The 24,301-nt window shown below is 38.3% G+C and overlaps 1 protein-coding gene across 1 annotated transcript in view; it reads left to right on the forward strand.

Moving 5' to 3' along the window:
- Positions 1-24,301, forward strand: part of bcr (BCR activator of RhoGEF and GTPase) — a 63,336-nt gene that overhangs the window by 20,005 nt on the left and 19,030 nt on the right. The window contains exons 2-8 of the mRNA XM_079847362.1: positions 13,446-13,630; positions 16,160-16,264; positions 17,048-17,233; positions 21,363-21,470; positions 22,877-22,937; positions 23,214-23,266; positions 24,143-24,283. Of these exons, the coding sequence (XP_079703488.1) occupies positions 13,446-13,630; positions 16,160-16,264; positions 17,048-17,233; positions 21,363-21,470; positions 22,877-22,937; positions 23,214-23,266; positions 24,143-24,283 (839 nt within the window). The remainder of the gene's footprint in view (positions 1-13,445; positions 13,631-16,159; positions 16,265-17,047; positions 17,234-21,362; positions 21,471-22,876; positions 22,938-23,213; positions 23,267-24,142; positions 24,284-24,301) is intronic.

Consider the following 24,301-nt stretch of genomic DNA (forward strand, 5'->3'; position numbering starts at 1 on the left):
TGAGGCATGAAATAAGAGTTTCTGTCATTTGAATCAATAAAACAGATGGTGACTTGCTGTCCAAAACTGCTTGTTTAGATAAACTCTGTGATCCCTGACACTCAGACCACCGTCGCCTTCATGACTAGTTAAGGGGCAGGGCAGAATAAGGTCGTGGGTTATCTTGTTTTAATGGGCAGCCATGTGTCTGGAGTCTGGACGCCCCCACAGACAACCGGAGCCCAGGGGAACAAAAATGGGAGGGCATCGCTAGGAATGTAAAGACATGGAAGACTGAACTTGTTTTGGGAGAGGAGGAGAAAGGGAGTGTGAACACGTGCTGGGTTCCCACACTCTCTTCCTCCACTTTTCTAAATGCTCATTTTTCTTGGGGTCAGCGATTAAGGATTGTGAAGTCCCCTCCACACACACACTTACAATAAATTCTGGCATGACTGGGTATCGTGTGCTTTGGAAACCCACTATGGCCACACCGCTCTGTCACATCTGATTGGTCAACCAAACAGAGCATGAGGTCACATGGACAACCTGAATTCCTCTAGAGCTTTTCTTTGAGTACATTAGAGTGTGACATCCTCAGCATTTTTTAATGAGTTCCTGCTCTGACTTTTATTTGTTTTGTCAAGTATTTGACAGCGGATATTTAGAAAAGCCTCTCTGAGAGACATTTTTAGGCTTGCATGCTCTGGTACATCCAGTGCATGTCTTACAAGAACAAGAAAAGAAGACAACTGAAATGATTTGATGTGGCTAAATCTGACTTATTAGCTAACCAGACACAGTGGGCTCAGTTCATTTCTAGTATTTTTTTTTCTTTCTTCAATATGTATTTTTTGTGTTTTTAGCTTTTCTGTCACATACTCACCTTCAGAGCTTCTTTCAATTCTTTAATGCTGCGAGTTGTTTTATTTCTTAGAAATGGATGTTATAGCACTATTGGCGTTGATATGTTGGACAATGGAGCATAATACTTTTGACTATATTGTAAGCACTATGCTTCAATCAGATGCAGTTTGCAATAGATACTTTGTGAGAGCACTGAGCAGCACTAAAGGTGTATTGATTTGTTTTGGAATATTATGATGCTGATTGATAATGCAGTAGCATGAGCCAATGCCCTGCTGTCTCATTAGGGGCTGCTGAGCGACCCATTAGTCGTCTTTGTTGTGTCGTAGATGGATGCATACGGTATATGGCTTTAGGCTCATGTATCAGGGTGGGTTTTTGGTGTCTGATGTAGAGGCTGTTCATTAATCATTGATGGGTGTAGGTTAGGGTTGTCTGTCCGTCTTACACACAGACACACACACTCTGAGCTCACAAGTTGTACATAAGCAAATGGCCACTGCCCAAGGGCCTCCTTATTCAGACATACTCAGAAACTCATAAAAAAGTAATGCGGCAGCTGAAATTCCCAAACCGAAAAGCATTATCGATAATTTGAAAATTACAGTAAGCCCTAGTGTATTAGCTTTTCAGATGGCAATTTATTTTGTTTTCTTTATTAGCGCCATGTACACTGGTGTCAGTATGACTTTGTCTGTTTTGTGAAACACAAAGAAAAAATTTGAAGAATATCCTGTTTACACTATTCGATGTAATGAAGGGAATGAGGATAGAGTATGTCAAGATTTAGGGGGAAAAAAGTGGTATGTACAACGTACAACATTATATTCAAAGTCTTCTGAAGTCATATGATAGCTTTGTGTAAAATGAAGTTGTCATTCACTGAAAAATATTGACAACTGCCCTTTTTTTAGGGTCATTTAGACTACTTTGGGAATAATTTAACACTCATTTAAAGTTTATCTTTAACACTAGTAATTAAATGAAATTTATTTAATGCATTTAATACATTTTTAATAAATGAGCATTTATTCACTTTATTTAATGCATTTTTTTGTACATTATAATGTGATTTCTAAATTCACTTGTAACATTTAAATAACCATTTGTTGTTTCAAAATATTATAGATGTTATTCAGAATTTTAAATGTTATTTTAATAGTTATTGACCATAATATGGAAAAAATGCGTATTATATATTTGATATAATTTTAATTAAATATTCTCTTATCATTTTAGACCAGAGTTTTAATATCATAAATAAATAAAAATAGCTTTTATTGAACTTTTAAAGCTTAAACAGTCCAAATTTATTGTAATTGCGTACATTATTCAGTATTTATCCTTTTGTGATCAACGTAAAGAAAGTCATACAGGAATGACATGAGGGTGAGTAAATGACATAATTAAAATTTTTGTGTGATCTATCTAATGTATAACCCTCTCCTGCTGTGCACCATCTACTTCTCAACACACAGATATCACTCTTTGATTTTTTATTTATTAGAGATACTGTTGTATTTTGCATGGACAGATTAGAGGAAATTATGTGCACATACAGTGCATTGGGGTGGCTCTCATTGAGTAAATGGGCTGTACAGATCAATTCAGTCCCACACAACCCGCTTGAAAAACATCTTCACATTACATCACCACCCACTTGATATGTGACAGTTTGCCGCCTCTGCCCTGAGGTTGTTCTGGGAGCCCTTGGTGATATCACGTATTCTTTTTATTTTCAGTAACACACATCTTCTCCACACATTCTCCTCCACAAAGTGGCCAATTACCCCCACAAAAGCCTCCCCACTGAAAGATTACTAGAACAAACATGGTTGTCAATGGAATGTTTCTGGTCATAGCCTACTTTAGCTAAATGTTGATCTATAACTAACTTCATATGGAGTTTGTCAAAATAAGATCTTAGAAGATTGCAGGTGGATGCCGGTGAACTGCATTTTTTTGTGAGCTACTGGAGGTGAATCCATTCACTTCATGGAAGGAGCCAAGATTGTGTTGCCATGACACCGCACAGACCTTGTCATCTGATTGGTTGGTTAAGCACCTGGATGCTCCCATTCTAGTCCTGTTTAACGTGCTTTGTTGCAATGTTGTAATGATCAGCATCCAGGACAAGCTTTTACAGTTTCACCAATAACAATCTTCTTTTAAAAATGGTCTTCTTTTAAAATGCACCTGTGCTGGTTGGTCTTTTGACATTGAGCCTACTACACCATTAGAAGGCCATTCAGCCTACTACACCATTAGAACATTTGCTCTCTCACAAGCACACATGACAAGATAAACTCTCTAGATTCTAGATAAACATCTTAAATGTTGGTAATTTTTGCCTGTGATCACTGTATCTCACTTGATTATGTAGTATGAGAACAGGATGACTTGAGTAACATTTAGTGAATTCTCTTTGGCGTCTCCTTGTATTATATCCTTTTGTGTTGAATTAGAACCCTGGCTGTTTCCCTGTCTAGATGACAGCTCCTGTTGAGAGGTTTGCTGCGTGGGCGGCTGACCTGTGGTACTTCCTCTTGGCCAGTTAATACTGGTCACTGTGGGGTTGACTTTCCATCAAGTTCTCTCTCTGTGTGGATACAAGGATGAATTTATATTCACATTTTAGACTCCATTAATTGTTAAGTCCACAAGTTAATTGAAATAAATCTAAAATAAAATAAAACGAGTATTATATGAAGAACCTTATTTTTTTTTACAATTATAAAAATGACAAAAGCACATAACAAAATCACAAAAATTTAAAACAAATTGAATGAAAACTGAAAATATAAAAATAATAGCTAATTCAAAAATATTAATAAATACAATAGATAAATAAATTATGTAATAAATTATAATATAAAAAATGTTAAAATAACACAGGGAAAATCTGCTTAAATAATTCTAAAATAACACCGGGAAAATCTGCAGAATGAATTTTAATATGAAGCATAACCAAAAAATAATGAATGAAGGGTAATCAAATTGTGGGGCAAAATGACGGGCATGCATCAAATCCTCTTGACAATCTAGTCTGTGTTCTTACTGTGTTCAGAGGAACAGACAGATAAGAGAAAGGGAAGTCAGTGCATCAATCCAGCCTCAAGTTGTCTTATTATGGACCTTTTATGTGTAATCCTTTTATCAGTCAGGGAAAGAAAACTGCACGTCATCCTGAAATGATATTGGTTGTGTGAAGTATTGACAGCATGATGGCTGTTCTAGTGACACATCCATCCTCAGTGTCTACACTATATGTGCCTAAAAACCATCTGTCTGTGGTAACATCATGAATCAGTGGTTTATAGTGGTTTTAGATGCATTTGTGTATTAGCTTTTCCTTCCCCCTTTTTGGGCCATTTTGCTCGCTCTACTAGGACCATTTTTGAAGGGTGAACAATGCTTTTGGGGATAATTAGAATAATTTTGTTTTACTATTTTATATGAAGTACATTATATTTTTTGGTATATTTGATTGTAGTCCAGCTGTAATGTTCTGTGTTAATGTTTGTGTGTGTTGATCTGTGGAAAAGCAGATCCGTGGCCTGAGGGTTGTTTTTGAAATCTCAGGGGAATCGGCCACATTCAATTTGTGCTATTGAATTGCAGTTTCTGTGAATCCACCCCAAATTTATTGATTTTTCTCAGTGTCTCATGTCACAATGATGACCGAATGCAGCGTTCTTTTGTTCTTTTAGGTTGACACATGCTGAATTTTGCCCCTCCTGCTTGTTATCGCTCTCTCTCTCTCTCTCTCTCTCTCTGTCCATTTCTCTCTGTCTTTCTTCAGCACATTTGGTCTGTATTTTGGATTTAAGTACTGGGTTCTTTTCTCCAGTCTGGCAGGATCATGTCCACCTCACTGCCATCATTAGCCATGTGTGTTTGTACATTTGCGTAAACCTTATCACTTTGATCTTGATGCATGTTATTAATGATTATGTTTGTGTGTACTCACTCCCAGTGCCCTTGATGTGCTGTATTGTGTGTGGCAGCCATGTGCACATCTGGTCGGTGTAGTAGATGGTGGTGCAGCAGCACTGCAGCGGTTTTGTAGTACCACCTCCCCATTATCCCTTTCTTATTTTTGCCCCTCCCCCAACCCGCCTTCAACTCCATCTCAGTCCTAGACCCCCTAGCATGCACACGGAGGTCTTTTCCACATTGTTTTAGGACACGTGCTCCACAGGGAAATCTCCTTTGTTTGACAGAGGGCTGCCTCTGCTGACGGCGGCATTCTCCTCGTTTTGATGGAAAGACATTTAATTTTAAAGAAAGCTTTCACTTGCAAGTGGATGGTGGTGGGGGGGGGGGGGGGACATGTGGCATGGAAGAGTTGGCAGAATAGATTTGAATAGAATTAGTTTGATTAGGCTTACTAAATCTGCATTAGAAAAATAGAATTTTCTATATTGTAAGAAAGTAAGATAAGTAAGAAAATCTTAAGATCTCAAAAAATAAGCTTCTTATGCTCAAGGCTACATTTACTTGATCAAAAATACAGTAAAAAACATAATATTTTTATGTATTACAATAAAATAAAATAAAACTATTGTAATATATTTTAAAAATGTAATTTATTCCTGTGATGGCAAAGCCGAATGCTGATCTAATATGCTGATTTGGTCCTCAAGAAACTTCTTATTATTATCAATGTTGAAAACAGTTGTGCTGATTAATGTTTTTGTGGAAACCATGACACAGTTTTTTCAGGATTCTTTGATTAATAAAAGTTTAAAAGAACAGCATTTTGAACTAGAAATCTTTTGTAACATTAAATGTCTTTACTGTAACTTTTGATCAATGTAATGCAAAATCGTTAAATAAAAGTATTTGTTTCTTTAAAAAAAATCTTTTGAAAGGTAGTTTATGTAAATTAACTACATGAATACAAAGTTAATTCATTGTCATAACAGAATTGGTAATGTTGAAGAATATTCATTGGAATGAGAGGTTTCTAGTAACTTGGTGTTGTCCTTAAATTCTCTAGATATGTGTGCACTGAGGAGGCCTGATGTTTCAGAGTCTGGGTCAGGTCTGCTGACTCCACTGGTTGAGTCTCACGGTGGAGGCCATCTCTGAAGTGTGGTCAAGGCATCTGTTTCAAGGATTTTTCCTCTTCTCTGTTTCTATTGTGGAAAGGGATGTTCATTTGTACACATTCATACACACAAACATGCACAGATACAACCACTTAACAACAGTTTTGTGCAGCATGGAGAAAGTGAAAATTCACTGAAGAATTTATATAAAACATTAGTAAGATGTTTAAGAGAAAAGAGAAAAAATAAAATCATTAAAAAACCCTCATGTTGTTCAATATAGTTTTCTTCTTTTTTCTCTCTCCATGAAACACAAAAGATGTTTCCTCACACAAACGTAATTTTTGAAGTTTGACAACTCCTGGTCAGCATTCACTTTCGTTGTATAAAAAAAAGTTAGAGCAAGAGTTAGAGATTTGTTTTATTACTAGGTTTATATGAAATAATGCCATTTTAAGGTGGCAGTTTTTAGCCTTAGAGTCTGAAACTCTCAATCATAAATTAGAGTGAAACAGAGAGCGCTGCATTAATCCTACGATCCCCAAGCTTTACTCGCAGGCCAGCCAAGAGTTTTTGTTTTAAACATACTCTTTTAACCCAAACTGAATATATTAACTCCTTCCAAAGGAGCAGAGGAAGGATAGATCTGGTCTCTACGGCAGCTGGAGGATGTAATGATGTGTGTTACAGTGGGACGTATCTTCAGATCTCCCTGTGCTCTGTTGTTTTGACAAAGTGAAAAATCATATTGATGTGACATGAGTGATGGAAGATGAATGAACCAGGTGTTGCTCAAAAAATTCAGCAAAAGAGATGGAAAATAGACAACTCTATTATGTACATGGTTCATAGGTAAATGTGTAGGCCTGTACTGTCAACTACTGTAAAAGTAAATTTTGTTACCCTCATCAATTAAAAGAAAACCAAGAACCCATAATTGCACCACACATGTTTTTAAATGTGTTTGAAAGAAGTCTCTAATGCTCACTAAGCACGCATTTATTTGATAAAAATACAGTGAAAACAGTAATATTGAGAAATATTAATACAATTTAAAATTTCTCTTTAAAATGTAAAATCTGTTCAAAAGAACAGCATTTATTTGACACAAAAAATATTTTGTGAAATTATAAATGTCTTCACTTTTGATCAATTTAATGCATCTTTGCTGAATAGAAGTATTAATTTCTGTCAAGAAAAAAATTCTCACAGACCCCAAACTTTTGAACGGTAGTAGTGTAGGTGATTTCTAATGAGTTTTCAGTCTGAAGAGCTGGTCATAAGACTGGAAAGGGAAAAAAAAGAATGGTGTTATTTGCATTTTAGAGCAAGTAAACTTACCAAACTCACAAATCCGACCTTCTTTGTCATTTGCCAACCAATCAAAACAAAATGAATCAACCTTTCAGTTTGCTTTGCCATTACCTGGGCTACATTTCCACGTTAGCTCACAAATCTTTCAGCTTGAATTCTGAAAAGAGCTAATGCCACAATGCCAGGGGTGTGATTTTGGGCATCTGTTTAACAGCAGATTAAGCAAGATTTGCTCCTTTGTCAGAGGCTTCTGTTTGCTAATGATAAGAGCAAACTCTGCGGCTGCTGTTCTGTATGCCATTGCCAATTTTGGTCCTGCTGGGCTCAGAACTAATGTGCATGTGGATTTTTTTTGTAAGCTAGTGAAAAAAAAAAAGTGTAAAGGGCCAGTATTAAGATGGGTCTCTTTTCACTTCAAACTTCCTGTTTGCTCAGAGAGGTTGTGTCAGTGATAACAGCTGGTTTCGGATGTCATGGATACGTTATTGAAAATCTGTTATGGGTGGCGTGTTCTGCTTCAGTCTGAGATTGGGCCTGTTGTTTTTCCTAACAAGGTGATGGTTGGTTTTTAGCTAGACACACCACTCATGATCGACAGGACAGATTCTTGACCCTGCTACTCATCTACTACAGAAAGAGTACAGAGATAGGACATCGAAAGAGACACACAGAAAGCACCGAGGTGGAAAGGGGAGTGTGTTTTTCCAGCATTAATGTTCAGGGCTGACTCAGCTTTTTCTGGCATCTCCTTGGTGACCAGCACTGAGAGCCATATGCCATTTGAAACCTGAGATACATGAGCACACAACAGGCCACCTTTAACCTTTCTCCTTACCGGTGACCCCACACACACAATGTACAATCTTTTTAGGAACTATTTTTGACTGAGACACACTTGTTTTGTGAGACAAGTGGTGGATGAAAGAACCTGTGAAATCTTAGAATAGATTTAACACCATGAACGGATGCTGATCTCAGATTTATTATTTTTTTAATCAGCCAGTTTAATGCATCTATAACATGCTCTTCTGCATTCTAAATCTGCATTTTATGAGGAAGGAACATCTCTTGAAAGCTAGAGGATGACTGTGAAACACCAGGTAATGCATAGATAAATTAATGACCTCCCGCTTCAGATCCAGGATATCACATACTGATGGTGCATTAGGGGGAAGCAGTCATGTGTTTAAGACCATCCTAAAGATTTAGAGCTCCAGTGCATTCTCAGCCTGCCTCTATAACCTGGATTGCAAAGCCTCCTGGGAAATTGATGATCCTGCTTGGCACGTTGTGTTTTAAATGCACAATTTCTTTTGGTTGAGCAAACAGGACAACTGAAGATAAAGAATACTGTTACCTAATAAGTAGTGTTTAAGACAGGCATCACTATTACAGGGTCTGATTAAAGAAACTCTCATGATTAAAAAACATACAGCCGAACAAGTGCAGTCAGATTCATGAACAAATGACTGTTGTGAAGCGGTTCCTTTTAATGATTCAGAAACATACAGCACAACCAGTGTAACCCAAGTCACGAACAATGACTATGAATAAGTTATTTTTAGTGAATCAGTAACACGTAATCAGTGATAATCAGTAATAAAGCGTAATCAATGTCAACTGATTAACAGACAAATGTCTCTTAACCTGTTCTCTTTGACTCAAAAACATACAGCACAACCACTGTAATCCGAATCATGAACTAATGACTCTTCTGAACCAGTTCTGTTTAGTAAATCAGAAACATACAGTGCAACCAGTGAAGCCTTTTTCGAAGACAAATGACTCTTGTGAACCTGCACTTTTTAGTGTTTCAGTAACATACAGGTAATCAGATTCACGAACAGGTAACTCTAATGAACTGTTTCTGTTGTGAATCAATACAGTGTGACTAGTCTCTTTTAAACTGGTTCTTTTAACTGAATCAATCAGAAAATGAACAAATCTAGTATGTTATGCCTGATTTGGTAACATTCTGAACAAATATTGTCATTAGATAATTTATGTAATATATACCAGCCTTTTTTGGTCACACTCTTCAATTAGGCCTGACTGCATAATTGTCCACTTGACTCGAAGATTTTAATGGTTGTCAAATTCGTAACAAATTGCAAAATATCAGTCATGCAGATGACATGACTTGATAATTAATGGTGTCATTAGAAGAGTGCTTAGACAAGTATGCTCCGGCGTCTACAGTGAACAGTTGGCAGGAAGTCATCTCGCTGGGCCACCCTCTTTCTGCCATGCGGTTCTGGGGGTACATAAACCATGTGGAGTTGGTGAGTCTGACATCAGTGCAAATTGTGTAAAGCTGAAATCAGTTGTGACATAATCACAGTTGTTATCGTCCAGGTTCCCCGCTGAGCCAGCCATCTCCTTGAAACGGATGCTAGTTTTTCATGTTTAGCACTTTCCTTGTCTCTTCAACTGGCATGAAATGTTGTCATGAAAGCAGATTGGTAAACAGAGTTACCATTGGGAAGGGTGCTAGATAAGACGGTGCTTGTTTTTCTTGCTTTTTAGACACTTCTGGGAATTTCCTCTGACTTAACTGAATTAGTCATGATTTAATCACAGGGAACTATTTATGAAGATTTCAGTCTTTCTCAGTCTGTTCTGCAACAGCACCTCTCTTCTCCAGAAAACATAGTACACATTTTTCTTAGTTTACATGATAGGACTGACATAGTTGTTAGAATTTAGCAATAATATAGACATCAATTCAGTCAGACAGGATTACTTTTTTTTGTCATTTAATACTATATTTTCCAAATCACTTTTAAAGACTTGAATGTTTGGAAATGGAAGTTTAATGGATCTCAGCTTGTCATAAAAATGGACAAAAGTGCATACTAACATACACATAAACGTGCATTAAGACATTGATTTGAGTGTGACAAATCCGTGTTTAAATCATTCATTCACATAAACCTGTGGCAGAGGAAGGACTCAGGGGGGAATTTGTGGCAGCATCATGGACACATTTTAATCCGATTCTGCAGTCATGCTTTTAAACATGGTCAGGGCAAACAGACAGATAGGGTTTGGTAGTAGATGGCGGCTTGTTGATTGCAGGGTGCCTCTGTGTGTTGGTGTGTTGTGATTCACTCTTCCTCTTGCTGGGACAAAGGCTAATTTACTCACACTAGGACGCTTCCCTGTGCGATCGCAACACGCCAGACTTGGCTGCTTTCCTGGATTCAACCCAATCACTTGTTGTGTTTATTTCTTTGGAGATAAACATGCCACTTAGATTAGAGATAACCACACGAATAATCTAATTGCCTTGTTTTACTCAAGGCACATATTTGGAATAATCTGTAATGGGCTTCATTGGACACGTAGACCCTCAAATTCAAGGGTTAGGGTTAGTCTGATAGTAATTTTCTTAACATTTATTGTTCAAGGTGGTGATTTTTTTTTAACAAAGCGGTGCTTAGATGGTTGTGGCAATGGTGCTTTAGGGACAAATTTAGAAACTTCTAGGAGAGGGCTGACTGTGTATACTGTCAGCATGCTAAGACCCTTTCTGTTAAGTCACATCTCTAAATTCATACTCAGATTTTAATCATTACTTAAAAAACAGTAATGAACTTGTTGACCTCGAATCTCTATTTTTTTTTTTATTTAATCATTGAAACACCAAACACTTCACACATGCACATGTAATTTTATTGTTTTCTACATTTTCTTTTTGGTTTTATATTTTTAAATTGATTTTTTCTCTCTCTGTGGACAAGATTGCAAAAGCAATATCAGCCAACACAGACTGTATTATTTTATTTTTATGCCCTTAAAATGACACCTCTCATCAAATTAGCTTCTTTGTGCAATCCCATTTTGATTCAGTCGTGGCCCGAGGTGGTGCTTTACTCATTTCCGTTTAATTTTCACCTCCCCTTTTCCATTCTTCATATTCATTTATTTTCTGTGTATAGGATGGTTAGGGGTGGGGGGTATTAAATTGCCAGAAAATTGGATATTTAGGAAAACCGACTGTGTGGAAGAAAATGGACTGACTTCTTTATCCCTGATGTGTCATTTTCCATCTCTTTTCCCAGTTTTTGTCCCTCCCTAGAGGCTGGACACAATATGTACCACACATACACGTTCTTCTGCACTCTTATTTCCAGACTTTAATGGAACATGTGACACATGGGAGGAGGAAGGCGTGTCTTTTAATTTATCTGGCAGATGCAGCCCCCATCACTACCCTCACCTCTCCATCCAAAGACCCCTTAGGAGATGTCGGCACTCACAGAAACATTAGTACCCCAATTCCTTCCACAAATTCGTTATTTTTTTTCTGAGCCCAAATGATAGGATTATCTTGTGCTCTTTGGCACACATGATGATGAGATTTTGGCAGGTTTGCAGCAGTTCATCTCCCAGGCCTCCCCACTTCCCATAAACCCGTTGGCCACTAAGGGACATCATGCTGTAGGTTTCAATCTACTCTTCATTCCTGCAGGGAATAACCCTGAGTTAACACACCGTAGAAGGTCAAGCACTGAGAGATCCTGGGATTAATTCCCCATGAGCAGGCCCACAGTTATTTTTTGGTTAATTTTATTATGCTTTCAGCTAGCAATATTATTGCAGTAGTATTATACAGTTCTTAACACATTTTACCATGTTTAAATCTAGCAGATTTTTCCTCAAGCCAATGCAAAATAAATGCATCTGCAGGTTACGTCTGGGACTGTCCAGAATTTATATGGAATATGTGTTTGTTGTTACTGTACAAGCGTGTGTCTAGACTTCACAGAGAGTTGGAAGTGCCGTCTGATTTTAAGAATTGTTTATAATGTTGATGATGTCTCCAGATGTGCATGGCATGCTGCTCCTTCGGCTTAAGAGCAGCAGACATCTGTGGGAAGTGAAGGAAAGAGAGAGAGAGAGATGACAGAGGCAAGAGTGCGAGGATGAACGCTAAGGCAATGACAAGGCTGCGTGACTCAGTCAGCTAAAGCTGTTTTATGCTCATCTGGCTTTATGCAATGGGTCTCATACTGCCATATTTATCCTTAAAACCTGTGTCTGAACATTTTCACACACATTATGATTCATCGATAATTTGATATTTAATCATATTCTAACTAAATGCTATTCTTTTGAAGTACTTATCTATTCATTATAGAATCCTGAGAAAAAAAAGTATCTTTCCACAAAAATATTAACCAGCACAATTGGTTTAAACATTGATAATAAGAATTTTTTAAATAAATAAGTGACTCTACAGTAAGTTTTATTTCAGAGTAACCAAAATGATCCATGAATTTTTCACGCTAGTCATACACATACTATATGTTAAAGTCAACATCTCTGTTGGCTGTGCAATTAGTAAACCTCACGAAACGCTATGAAAACCTGTTTTCCACATCAAGTAGCCTAAATACTCACATTGCCCATCCTCTCTCCGTGTGGTGAAAAAATCACTATGTTGCCATGGCCTTTTCTTTGGTTTGAGAATTGCAGGAGTTTTCCCACCTGCCAACAGAAAACTCCCCCAAAAAAGGGAGTTTCATCAGCAATGACTTTAAATTGACAGTTCACTGTGTCTGTCAGTCCTTTAAAGCTGGCAATGAGTCAAGCGTTTTTGGTGTCACCTTTCTGAAGGACTTAATGTCCTGCATATTTCTCTCAGGGGGTAGCAGATGTACTATACGAGGGCAAAACAGTTAGTTTTAACTGAGAGCTTTTTGTTGAATAAATATGAGATCCTCCAGTGTGGCTGCCAGCAGCTTAATGGCCAAACCAGTCCAGGAAGAGAGAACTTGGGCTGTTGTTCTACATATGCGTTTGTCTTCCTTTATGTCTCGTTCTCCGACGGGAGAAACTCTTTAAGCCAAAAAGTTATGTGTGATCTTAAAGTATATAGAAAGTTCTGGCCTGTCTGCATTAATTCAAAAACTTAAAACCCACTCATAAATACATAATCTCATTGCTCTTTAAGAGCTCTTGGCTAATGTTAGACTACCACTGAAACTGAATCAATTGAACACTGAGAATATGAAACTGACTCTCTTAGCTGATGACATTAAGAGATGGGGCATAAACTTTAATATTAGTTACTGTTCTTTACCAATCAGTTGCTTTATTTCTGTGCAGTACATGCTAGTAAGAAGTGTTCAAAAGATATTTTACTTACCATAAATAATAGGATGCTGCTCTTGTACATGGTTTTGTGAACTATATCCCTCTTTTTTTCCTTCTGTTTTGTCACAGATGTTCCATTTACAGGCACTCCGCCCACCTACGGTTACGACGCAGACCGAGCGGAGGAGCAGCGCCGACACCATGACATCCTGCCCTACATCGACGACTCCCCCTCCTCCTCCCCTCACCTCAGCTCCAAGAGCCGCAGCAGTCGAGACACCCTCTCCTCCGGCTCGATCGAGTCCTCAAAGTCTGTAAGTCACTTCCCGTAAACCCCTTGCCAGACAGAGAGAAATCTGACATTTTGATTTTTTTGACAATTTGACATTTGAATAACTACATTATTTACTTATTTATTATTACAGACTGCTATGAGAGCAATAAAGCTAGCACAGCTATGTATGAAATTGCTTGCCATTGACAATACAAAATATTTGACTGCAGATTGCCACAAATGACCAGTCAGACTTATCAGATGCCCTTGTAATAATAGTAGCTAATTATTTTGTTGGGCATAGAGAGATGAATGGTTTCTTGGTGGAATGCGAAGGTAAAGAGTATGCATTAGAGATTTATTTATGCATGCATTGTTCCATGATAAGAATCCACCCCGTATGCCATCTGTGAAGCAGTCCATTATAAATAAATGTACCAGTAAACCCACATGTATTTATAGCCTCAATGGTAATGGTACACAACAAATCCAGTGAGCTGTGAAATTTGCCAGTTTTTAAAGCTTGCAGATTCTGAAGTGCTGAGTCTGCATATAGTACTATTCTAATTAAAAATGTACTGCTTATCTTAGCTTAGTAAATATTATATAGCTCGGCACTGTGCAAAAGAATCTCACATCATTCATTTCATGCAGTCATGCGTGGTCTAAAGAAATTCTTTCTAGATGCTGTATCAACCAAGGTTTAAAATTATCATAGCTTTCATTTCAGAGCCTCAGGAAACTGTCTTCATCATGCGTAGTGGCCATGCCATCAAATTAAATTACTGATGGTAAAACAGAGCTTACTTGCTTCAATGACACAGCTATTGGCTGTCAAATTGATTGATATCCCTCCCTGCCAATACCATGCCCAGAGGCGAGCAGTTTATTTGGATCCTTATGACCTCAGTGTTTAGCTCCCACATGGGTTTTAATCAATACAGAGTAGATGCTCACCTGCACACACTCGTACACCCTTCCCCAGTAGCACACCTAGATGCTCTATGTGTTTACCCAACATACACACAGCCAGGGATTTAAAATATGGATGATTCAAAGAGGGATTTGTAAACGTCTATGTAAACGTCTTAAATTGAGCTGCAAATAAACCTGCAAATGACACTACCGAGGGATGGTCACCCATTTTTTCATGCACATTTTCTTACCCTTGTAAGAACAGAAATATATACGATTTTAATATATATACAAGTGCAATTTCTCTGTGTCTGCACATTTAAGAAAAGTTACATCATGCTGTCACTGAAAGCTGATTTAGATGGCCACTCTATTCAATTGAGCTGAAAATAACCCAAAAAAAAGTCCAGTTTCCTTTATTCAAACTCCCCATTTCCAAAAGATTGAATTTGAATGAGCAAATATGAACAAATTCTTATGTTCAAGAAAATAACTATATTGAAAGTTATACCTTTTCCATACGTTTTTTTTCTGTATGTTGGCCTCATATTGTCACATTTCTGTTTTTTATTTGGTCGGATTTCAAAGTACAATATGATATATAACGTTTGAAAATAGCTTGCAGAAAAAATACATATGGGGAAAGTTAATGTAAAAAGTTCTCTACAAGGTTAAATTAACTCCATTATTATATACCCTATGTTTAAAATGTCTTCTAATTACATGTGGCTATTTTAAAAAAAATAATTTATCTACATTTTTCTTGTTATTATTGATGTTTATGTTCTTTAAACATATGGTTTTTTTTTTTACTTATAAGCCATTTGTAATTTTTCGCCTGTTTTGTGTATAATGAGAAATACTTATTCATCCTTGTGTTTTCAATAAGCAACGGTTGTTGATTGAGCAGTAGAGATGAGCTCAACTCATTGTCATGCGCTAAGACACTGACATGCTTTGATTAATAAATATGTGGATGAATAAAAGATGGTGGTCTAGAAATACAGGGGTGCCCCCTGGGGTGAGAAGTCTCACACCCATGAGTTCATGAATAAAACCTTGATTTCCACCTCCCCCCTGCTGCAGGATTCAATGACGGGATTTACTCTGTCATCAGTTGGTGAATTTAGTAGAAATGTATGCAGTGCATCACTTTTAGCATCACTTCAGCTTTAAATCTCGATACAAGCCAGCAGAGTCCGCAATGACAACACAGTCATGTTTTATCCTGAAATCTGGATTAGAAAGTCTCATGAGACTATTACAAACATCTGTGGTTTCCACTACCTGTCCTGTGGCCATGGAAACCAACATTTCAGGCCCATGTAGCCGTAACCAACACACATGACACAAGATAGATATGTCTCTTCTGGATGGATTCGTGGTCTGTAGTATCTTTGATGCTTTTCTCAGAGCTTGGTGGTTAGCAATTAAAGGCCTTATTCAGTTCAAAGGTGTTATGATTCTCATGTAGCCCATGATTCTCCTGTAGCCAAGACAGTTATTGTAAGACCAGGGAGCAGCTCCATTGAACCAGTGCCAAATCATTTTTTTATAGCTCATTCCAGCAATGCCAGTATGTAATTTAATGTCATGTGATTTAAGAGTGTGTTGTTCAGAAGTGTGTGAGTGAGCTCTTTCTCTGTTAACGCAGGCGGAATTGGACCTAGAGAAAGGATTGGAGATGAGAAAAAGGGTGTTGTCTGGAATCCTGGCCAGTGAAGAGACCTACCTCAGCCATCTGGAGGCGCTGTTACTGGTGAGAGAGATTCAAGTTTGAATCTGACAACAGTGTGCGCTTGAATTTGCACAAGGTGTGTTGCAAGGAGTCTTATTAGTGAGATGTATGGGTTAGCTGAGTGATTATGCCACAGAGCTTAAAGTCCGTTACAAAATGGCCTATCCATCATCTGCAACAGGAATGTCATGCATTTAAATGCAAGTGAATGTGATGATGTACATTAGCAGTGCTAATTTAAGCTAAATGTACTCTAAAACTGTGGCTCAGTACATAGTCATACATTAAACATACTTTGTTTTTACACTACCACTAAGATTTTATTTGAAAAAGAACACATTAAATTTATAGTTAGTGTAAAGGCATTTATAACGTACAAAAGATTTATATTTCAAACTTTCTATTCATCAAATAATCTTTAAAACGTATAAAAGTTTCCAACTGAAAATTCAGCTTTGCTATCACAGGAATAAATTATATTTTTAAACAGAGTTATTGAATTGTAAAAAAATAAATAAATAAAATCTCACAATATTACGTATTAAAAATGATCTTACTCCTTTTACTGTAGTTTTGGTCAAATAAATGCAGACTTGTAGAGCATAAGTTAATAACAAACTATTACCAACACACACTTTTAAACAGTAGCGTATGCTTGATTAGATTGTTAAAAACACATACCTTTGGGTCTTTCTCAGTTGCACTGCAAATTGAGATTGTTCATACCTTGTCTTTCTTTAGTGATAAGCAGACTTACTAAAACATGTTGACATGTCCAAATGTATATTCCTGCTCCTTTGTCAGCCCATGAAGCCCCTGAAAGCAGCAGCCACCACCTCTCAGCCTGTCCTGACTGTTCAACAGATCGAAACCATCTTCTTCAAAGTGCCTGAGCTTTACGAGATCCACAAAGAATTCTATGATAGCCTTTTACCCAGAGTGCAGCAGTGGAGTCACCACCAACGCGTGGGAGACCTTTTCCAAAAACAAGTGAGTAACATTTTCTAACCAGCTATTCAATTAAAATGGACCCATTTTAGTAATTGTGAAATTTTGTGTCGTCTTATGTTATACATTTTCTCATTCTATGGAACATTGGAACATTTTTTATGATCCAGTAAGATCTTCATATATACAATCTTGTCCTCCTTTTTTTGTAGAATATATCCTGTTTAGTATGAAGTATTTTAAGTCAACAGCAAACGGAATTTCATGTCTTTTTAAAATCTATATATTATCAGAATCTGCTTTCCTTCATGTGATGTAATTGTTCATTTTAGAACCAAGAGTCAAAGAGTCATTTAGAGTCAAATTTTATTCTTATCATAGTGGAATCGCATCAGCTGTCCAGTCTCTTTTGTGCACCATGAGGCTGAATAAAAATTTACATTTATTTCCAAATCAAGGAATCCTAAATGAATCATTTATGGCCCTAGATCAACACCGCACAGTCACCCAATGTCTGGACTGCAGGAGCCTGTGTAATGTTGAAAAACACATCTCAATGCTTTCTTTTTTCACCCAGCCACTTGGGCAGATACTACAGTGTGTGCTTTGTGTCTCGAGGAGAGGGCTATTAATAGTGCCATTCGAAGATTGTGTTCTCTATCTCTTGCCCCCCCGTCCCCCCCCCCCCCCCCTCTCTTTTCCATTAAGTTCTTTCCTCACGTGACTCTGCTGTTAGGGGGGGGGGGCAGATAAATCCCCCCTCTTTCTGTCCACGCATTGTGCGCGGGAGTCTTATTCTACATTTATTTATCTTTCCATTTTCCCCTTCATTGTTCCCTACTTTCACTGTCCCACATTCAATAATCGAAAGCTATAGTCAGCAAGTTGTGTTTTCTCCCAGAAGGTGTTGGGTTTTCCACAGACAGTCAGTTAGTCTGTCATTTTGACCGGAGGCTATTTGTCACTGATCCCCTCGCCCTCTCCCACATCCATTAGCGAGAATCCGGAGGCAGAAGGCGAGGCAGCGCTTGAGGAGGCAGCTCCCTAAAAAGACAGTTGCTCGCAGCAGGAGAGAGAACAAGATGTATGAACGAGAAAGATTTAGTCAGTCAGTGGTAGAAATGTCTCCTGCTGTTTGTGTTGTTCCTTCCTTCCAGACAGCTCATGTTGAGTAAGTAAACCCAACGCAAATCATGAAGAAAGTCAAAGGTGACGTTTGTCCTGCCCAGCTGTGAGAAAGATGCTAAATATTCCCGCTTTTACTTGCACTTAATAATTTACGCCTGTCACTGACACTCGTATGTAAATTCTCTCCTAACAGCGAGAGATTCTGAAATTCACGTTTTTTAATGCAGATCTGTGACCTACTTAAACATTGTTAAGTGCAGAGGAACATACTTTCATCTTCAGCTGGGCCTGGCATATGGTCATGTCATCATGAGGAAGTGTGTCGAGGCTGAGAGGATGTGAACACTGCTGTGCTGAAGCCTCTGACAAGCTGTCTCAACCAGCTGACGTATCAACTTTTACATTTCTGTCATGTTTAGATGCATCTCAACCTTCTCAAAACAGCCTTAGCATACATCTCTCCTGTATCAACACTTAATGGGCTGGTTATGTGTTATCTGAATAATGAATACTGACCTGTCAACACGGTGTCTGTGACAGCATTTGCAGAGTAAACGATAGTTTTTCTTTTTGATGGTGCATTGGGGTGTCATGATTTCAGATTTTCACATAATTATCATGGCCAAAATAATTCACAATAACAATATTTACACTACATTCAAGTTGTATCTATAAATTTTTTGGTCAATGAATCACACACTGAATATGACTGTAGGGCAGTGGTCTCAAACCGGTTCCACGGAGGGCCTAGTGTATGCAGGTTTTCTCTTTTACCTTGAACCAAACTGATTGAGTAGGTCACTAATTGGTTAAGATCTCCCCTCACCTGGTAGTCTAGGTCTTAATTGGGCACTAATTGAAGGGAAAGACCAAAAACCTGCATACACTAGGCCCTCCGTGGAACCGGTTTGAGAACTCTGCTGTAGGGACATGGAGAGTGAGTTTAAAACCGTAACCAGCGTACAAAAAGAAATTACTGGAGATCGATATTTCCTGCAGACTGGAGTGTCTAACACCCCATCTTTATTAAATACAAAAATATTACAGTCTGAAAATCTAATTGAGTTTCTTCCACTAAGTTTTTTCTCTGTATTTTCTTGCCTTAATGATTCACACATAGTACACGACATCGACAACCTGAACAATTTGTATCCCTCAAATGAAATATAATAATAATAATAATAATAATAATAATAATTCGTTACATTTATATAGCGCTTTTTCTAAGACCTCAAAGCGCTTTACATAGATGGGGGAATCTCCTCAACCACCACCAATGTGCAGCATCCACTTGGATGATGCGACGGCAGCCATATTGCGCCAGAACGCCCACCACACACCAGCTTACTGGTGGAGAGGAGACAGTGATGAAGCCAATCAGTATATGATGTCTCCTCTGACTATGGTCTCTTAGATTAGTTGGTTTTGTATGTTTTAAATACATTTGATTAAAGTTGGTTTTGTATGTTTTAAATACATTTGATTGAAGCTTTATCATGTCTGTTTACATTGCTAAATTTCCAGTTTCTTACTCCAGCTTAACGCATCTCCTCACAGCGCTCAGCCACGGTTTGACTCGGCCGGGCATGTGTTGTCGTTGCTTTATTACGGTCATCATCTCTCTCCACACTGTAATGAGGTTGTCGCAGAGTAAATTCCCGTCCTCCACGCTGCAGATAGATTCTGGCCCAAGGCGGCTGTTTCTGCTCAGCATGGAGAGGATTGCACACACTGAGAAAATTACTTCACTTATGGACTCTTTGGCCAGTGCAGAATGAAAGATTCCCGGACGTACCACCAAGCCTGGACGTGTACCAATGGGGTCATACCAATTTATCTTTCGTTCCTGTCCAACAGTTGTTGGATGGTTCAGGGATGGGCCACCCAAAAATGAATGCTCACCCTCATGTTGTTCCAAACCTGTACGACTTATTTCTTCTTTGGGACATGAAAGAAGATATTTTGAGAAATGGCTCATTTCTGTTTTTGTTTTTGTTTTTGTTTTTTGTCACTGGAAGTCAATGGAAGTCAGTAGTCACCAGAACTGTTTGTTGATCAACAAACTATCATCAAAATATCATGTTTTATGTTTAACAGAAAAAATAAAGTAAAGGCCAATTCACATTGCTCCGACAGACACCAAGCAACAGAAATCAGTTTGTTACTCATCATCTGTTTTTGGTCTGCTCTCATTTGTCGTGTCTGAGAAGTGACGTACTGTAATCTGGTGATTGGCCGCGCTGGTCGGCGTCTGTCAGTGCAGTGTGAACTGGCCTTGATACATGTATGGAGTGACATGAGAGTAAATAAGGATAGAATTGTCATCTTTTTGTGTACTATCCTTTAAAGGTACAGTAACAAAAACATACTGCCCAAGGGCCCAAAAGAGTGGAAAGTTAAAGTGTAAAGCTAAATGACTACAGATTAGGACTGTGTAAAGAAATCAGAAACATATTCTACAGTTTTGTAAACTGCCCAAATCCGCATAGGCTAGTCAGTACAGACAGACAAATACTGTTTAAGTTGGCTCTGCTCCAGCTTGTTTATTATCACGCATATACACCCACACAAACTCTTTATCATCTAATGTATACAGTATTTGTGCTCTGGGAGATTGATTGATCTGTAAAGAGGTTTCCAGCACTGGCAGGAAGGCTATTGAGTTTGGATGGGCTAAATCAGATTTCCAAATGTGCTTTTTACAAGCGCCAGCCACATGCATTAATTGCTCACTGAAGAGTTGGCCTCTGCTGCCATGGCAACCACTGTATGCTCTATAGCCACGCACAGCAATGGCCCAGCTGCTCCTGCAGCGAAGACACTGTCCCGGCTGTCTGCCCCATGTCACCATGGCGAGTCCATGCGTGCATCTCACTCATTAATGATAGTGTCACTGTTAGCCAGGAGCGGGAACTGCCATCTTGGATATACTCATAAATCTCCACAGTTTACATCCTACTCTTTTAAAGTCCACCATACATGGGCAACAAAGACAAAAAGATGCATGAGTGGGAATGACTCACTTTGTTTTCTCTTCCTGCAGGCTAGCCAGCTTGGATTGTACAGGGCCTTTGTGGATAATTACGAACTCGCAGTGGAGACCGCGGAGAAGTGCTGTCAAGCGAACACACAGTTCGCAGAGATCTCTGAGGTAATGCCTACTGGATTGCTCAAGGTCTTTTTTATTCTAATACTGGAACAGATACCTCTACCCAAAATCCCCAGCTTATTTCTTACCAAAGCAAACAAACACAAGCTTCTGATTGGTCAGAAGCAATAGCATGCTGTAACAACCCAGGCTAGTGAAAATATTAGTTGCTACCAATACTAGTGAAATTTAATGATTTCGATACCAGAGCAAAAACAATTATGCACTTATGCTTCAACATATCCACAGATATCTTTGTGAACAATTCATACAATCTTGTTTAATTTTTTTTTATTTGTTTTGACCATGTAATTTGTTTTCCAAAATGTCATAACTCTTTAGGTGATAACGCCACCGAAGTGACTTAAAACTCAAACTTATTTATCAGCATCAGGCCTACTTGGCTACATTGAGATCTGATATTGTGACACAAATTTTATATATACATATATATGCAAGTAAGAAAACAAGAAAGTGGAATTGTTGCCTCAACAACCTCCAATCGGATCTACTGTGATATGTTGATGCATCCTGCCATCAAAGAACAAGTCATTTCCATTGTTTATGCAGGGCTTTACCTGCTGCACTTCTCCATGGGGTCAATCAGAGTGAATGATTAAAAAGAGAGACCATTACCAACCAGCATAGCAGATCTAAAAGCGGTGCTCAACCCTCTTCAGAGTTCAGCGGGAGATTTTATGCCTTGCTAAATGTTATGAAGAGGGTGTCTAGAATAAAATCTACATGATGATGCTCACCTCGTCCCACTTTATTCCCCCTACCAGCTGTTGTCATGCCAACTACTACTTCCTTTTACACTTTGGATTTTCCTCCCTTCTAACACGAACGAAAGCAAACATTAGGATAATTGTTTGTTCGCACTTGCGGGGGTTGACAATTTCTAGTGGGTTCTATAGTGTATTGCCGCCAGTGCAAAGCTTGCAATAGGAAACATTTACTTACAGCAAATGTAGAGCAAATGTGACAGGCTAATTTATTAATTTAGTCTCTCCCGAAAGGGATTCTTTCAATATACAGCAAAGGGAGGAGGGAGAGTTGAATATACACAGTAATAGAACAAGTAGGCTACACTCACAAGCATGTAACAGCAAGTGTTGTTTGTTTTTACATTTAATGTTTAGACTGTTGTGTGCAACACTGATAAGCTCTGAGGTTGGCAAAACAGCTGATTAGTGATGCCAAATTAACCATTACTTTGTTCATGACTGTGAAATGAGCTGAGAGCCAATGAACACCGTTTGTTAGGAGAATATCTGCTGTAATATGTGAAATAGTGGTTCTGTAATAGTAATCTGATGTTCTTTTTTAGATTTTAGTTTCCAGGGCTGTGTGATGGTGTGCACTTCACAGGTTTATTGATCATGAGTTTGTCTCTGATATCTCTGCAGAGTCTCAAGGTCAGGAGCACCAAGGAGTGCAAGGACCTGACAGCCAAATACTCACTGGAAAGTAAGATACAACAAGATTGTATTCATTGTTTTCATGTATATCGTTACATTTAAATTATCATTATATTGTCTGTGGTATTTTCATTGAGTTTAAGTGTTGCACATTTTGCTCCCAGCATGTAATATATATCCTTCTTTTAAATTCAGTCGCATAAAACCCATTGAGTGGGTGGATTAGATAAGATTTCAAACATCGGCGTTTGAGCCTGCAGTATGAAAGTGGCTCTTGTGAATAATCACCCACTGTGTGTGTTCTCTTCTGTCTTGTTTCTGCCAGCTCTGCTCTATAAACCAGTGGACAGAGTGACACGGAGCACGCTTGTTTTACATGTGAGTCAACCTTAATTTATCATAATATTTTTTTAGCGTTGCTTAAATGTGTAGTGTTTATCATTTTTACTATTGCTCATATTTAGAGAATGTTCCATTTGCCAGAGAAACACTCTTCTGCGGCCATATTTGTGGCAATACCAACTTGTTGCATGCAAGACCAACTCCTATCTATTTGAATGGGGAAATACTGAAATCTCAAAAACTACTGGCCAAACTCACATTTAAATAACATTTCAAATCAGCCATAAAATCTGACATGAATTATCTCATTAAAGTTGTTTCTTGTGCTCAAAGAGTGTTAAAAAAAGCATGCGGATGTGCAGTTCTCAGCACGAGTCTCAGGTTTCTAAAGAAACTGGAGCTTCTAACAACCGCTACAGTGATGCAATAACTTTACCAATTGGTGATTGACTCTTTTATTTAGAAGGTGGGACTAATACCGTGTCTACACCAGACGCGAGCGGCTCGACGCAACAGAAGTAGACAGAACCCATTATAATCATTGATGCTGTCTACACTGGATGCGGCGTAACATGACACCACAAATACTGATGTCCAGTTCTATTTCTGACGTACTTCAAGTGCTTGCGCTTCTGCTCACACAAATGGATTTCCAACGGTTGCTTTGTCTCGCGTCTAGTGTAGACACTGTTTAGGTGCCCTGTAGTCGCCATATTGCAATTTGTAATTTCCCCTATTTATAGCAATACGAGTGCACCATGTTGGTATATTTTTCGTTTTGCATGGACAGCCTTAAAAAAAAAAAATATATATATATATATTTTTTTTTTTTTTTTTTTAAATAGCATTGATCAAATCATTAATTAAATACATTTTGCTTTTATGTTTGATGTTTGCATGTATTTTATACAGGATCTTCTGAAACACACACCCTCCAGTCACCCAGATTACCCCCTCCTTCAGGACGCCCTCCGCATCTCACAGAACTTCCTGTCCAGCATTAATGAAGAAAGCACACCTCGCCGCCAGTCCATGACAGTGAAGAAGGGAGAGGTGAGTGCAGAAACCCCT

The sequence above is a fragment of the Squalius cephalus genome (assembly GCF_949319135.1).
Source record: "Squalius cephalus genome assembly, chromosome: 17".
Classification (NCBI taxonomy): domain Eukaryota; kingdom Metazoa; phylum Chordata; class Actinopteri; order Cypriniformes; family Leuciscidae; genus Squalius; species Squalius cephalus.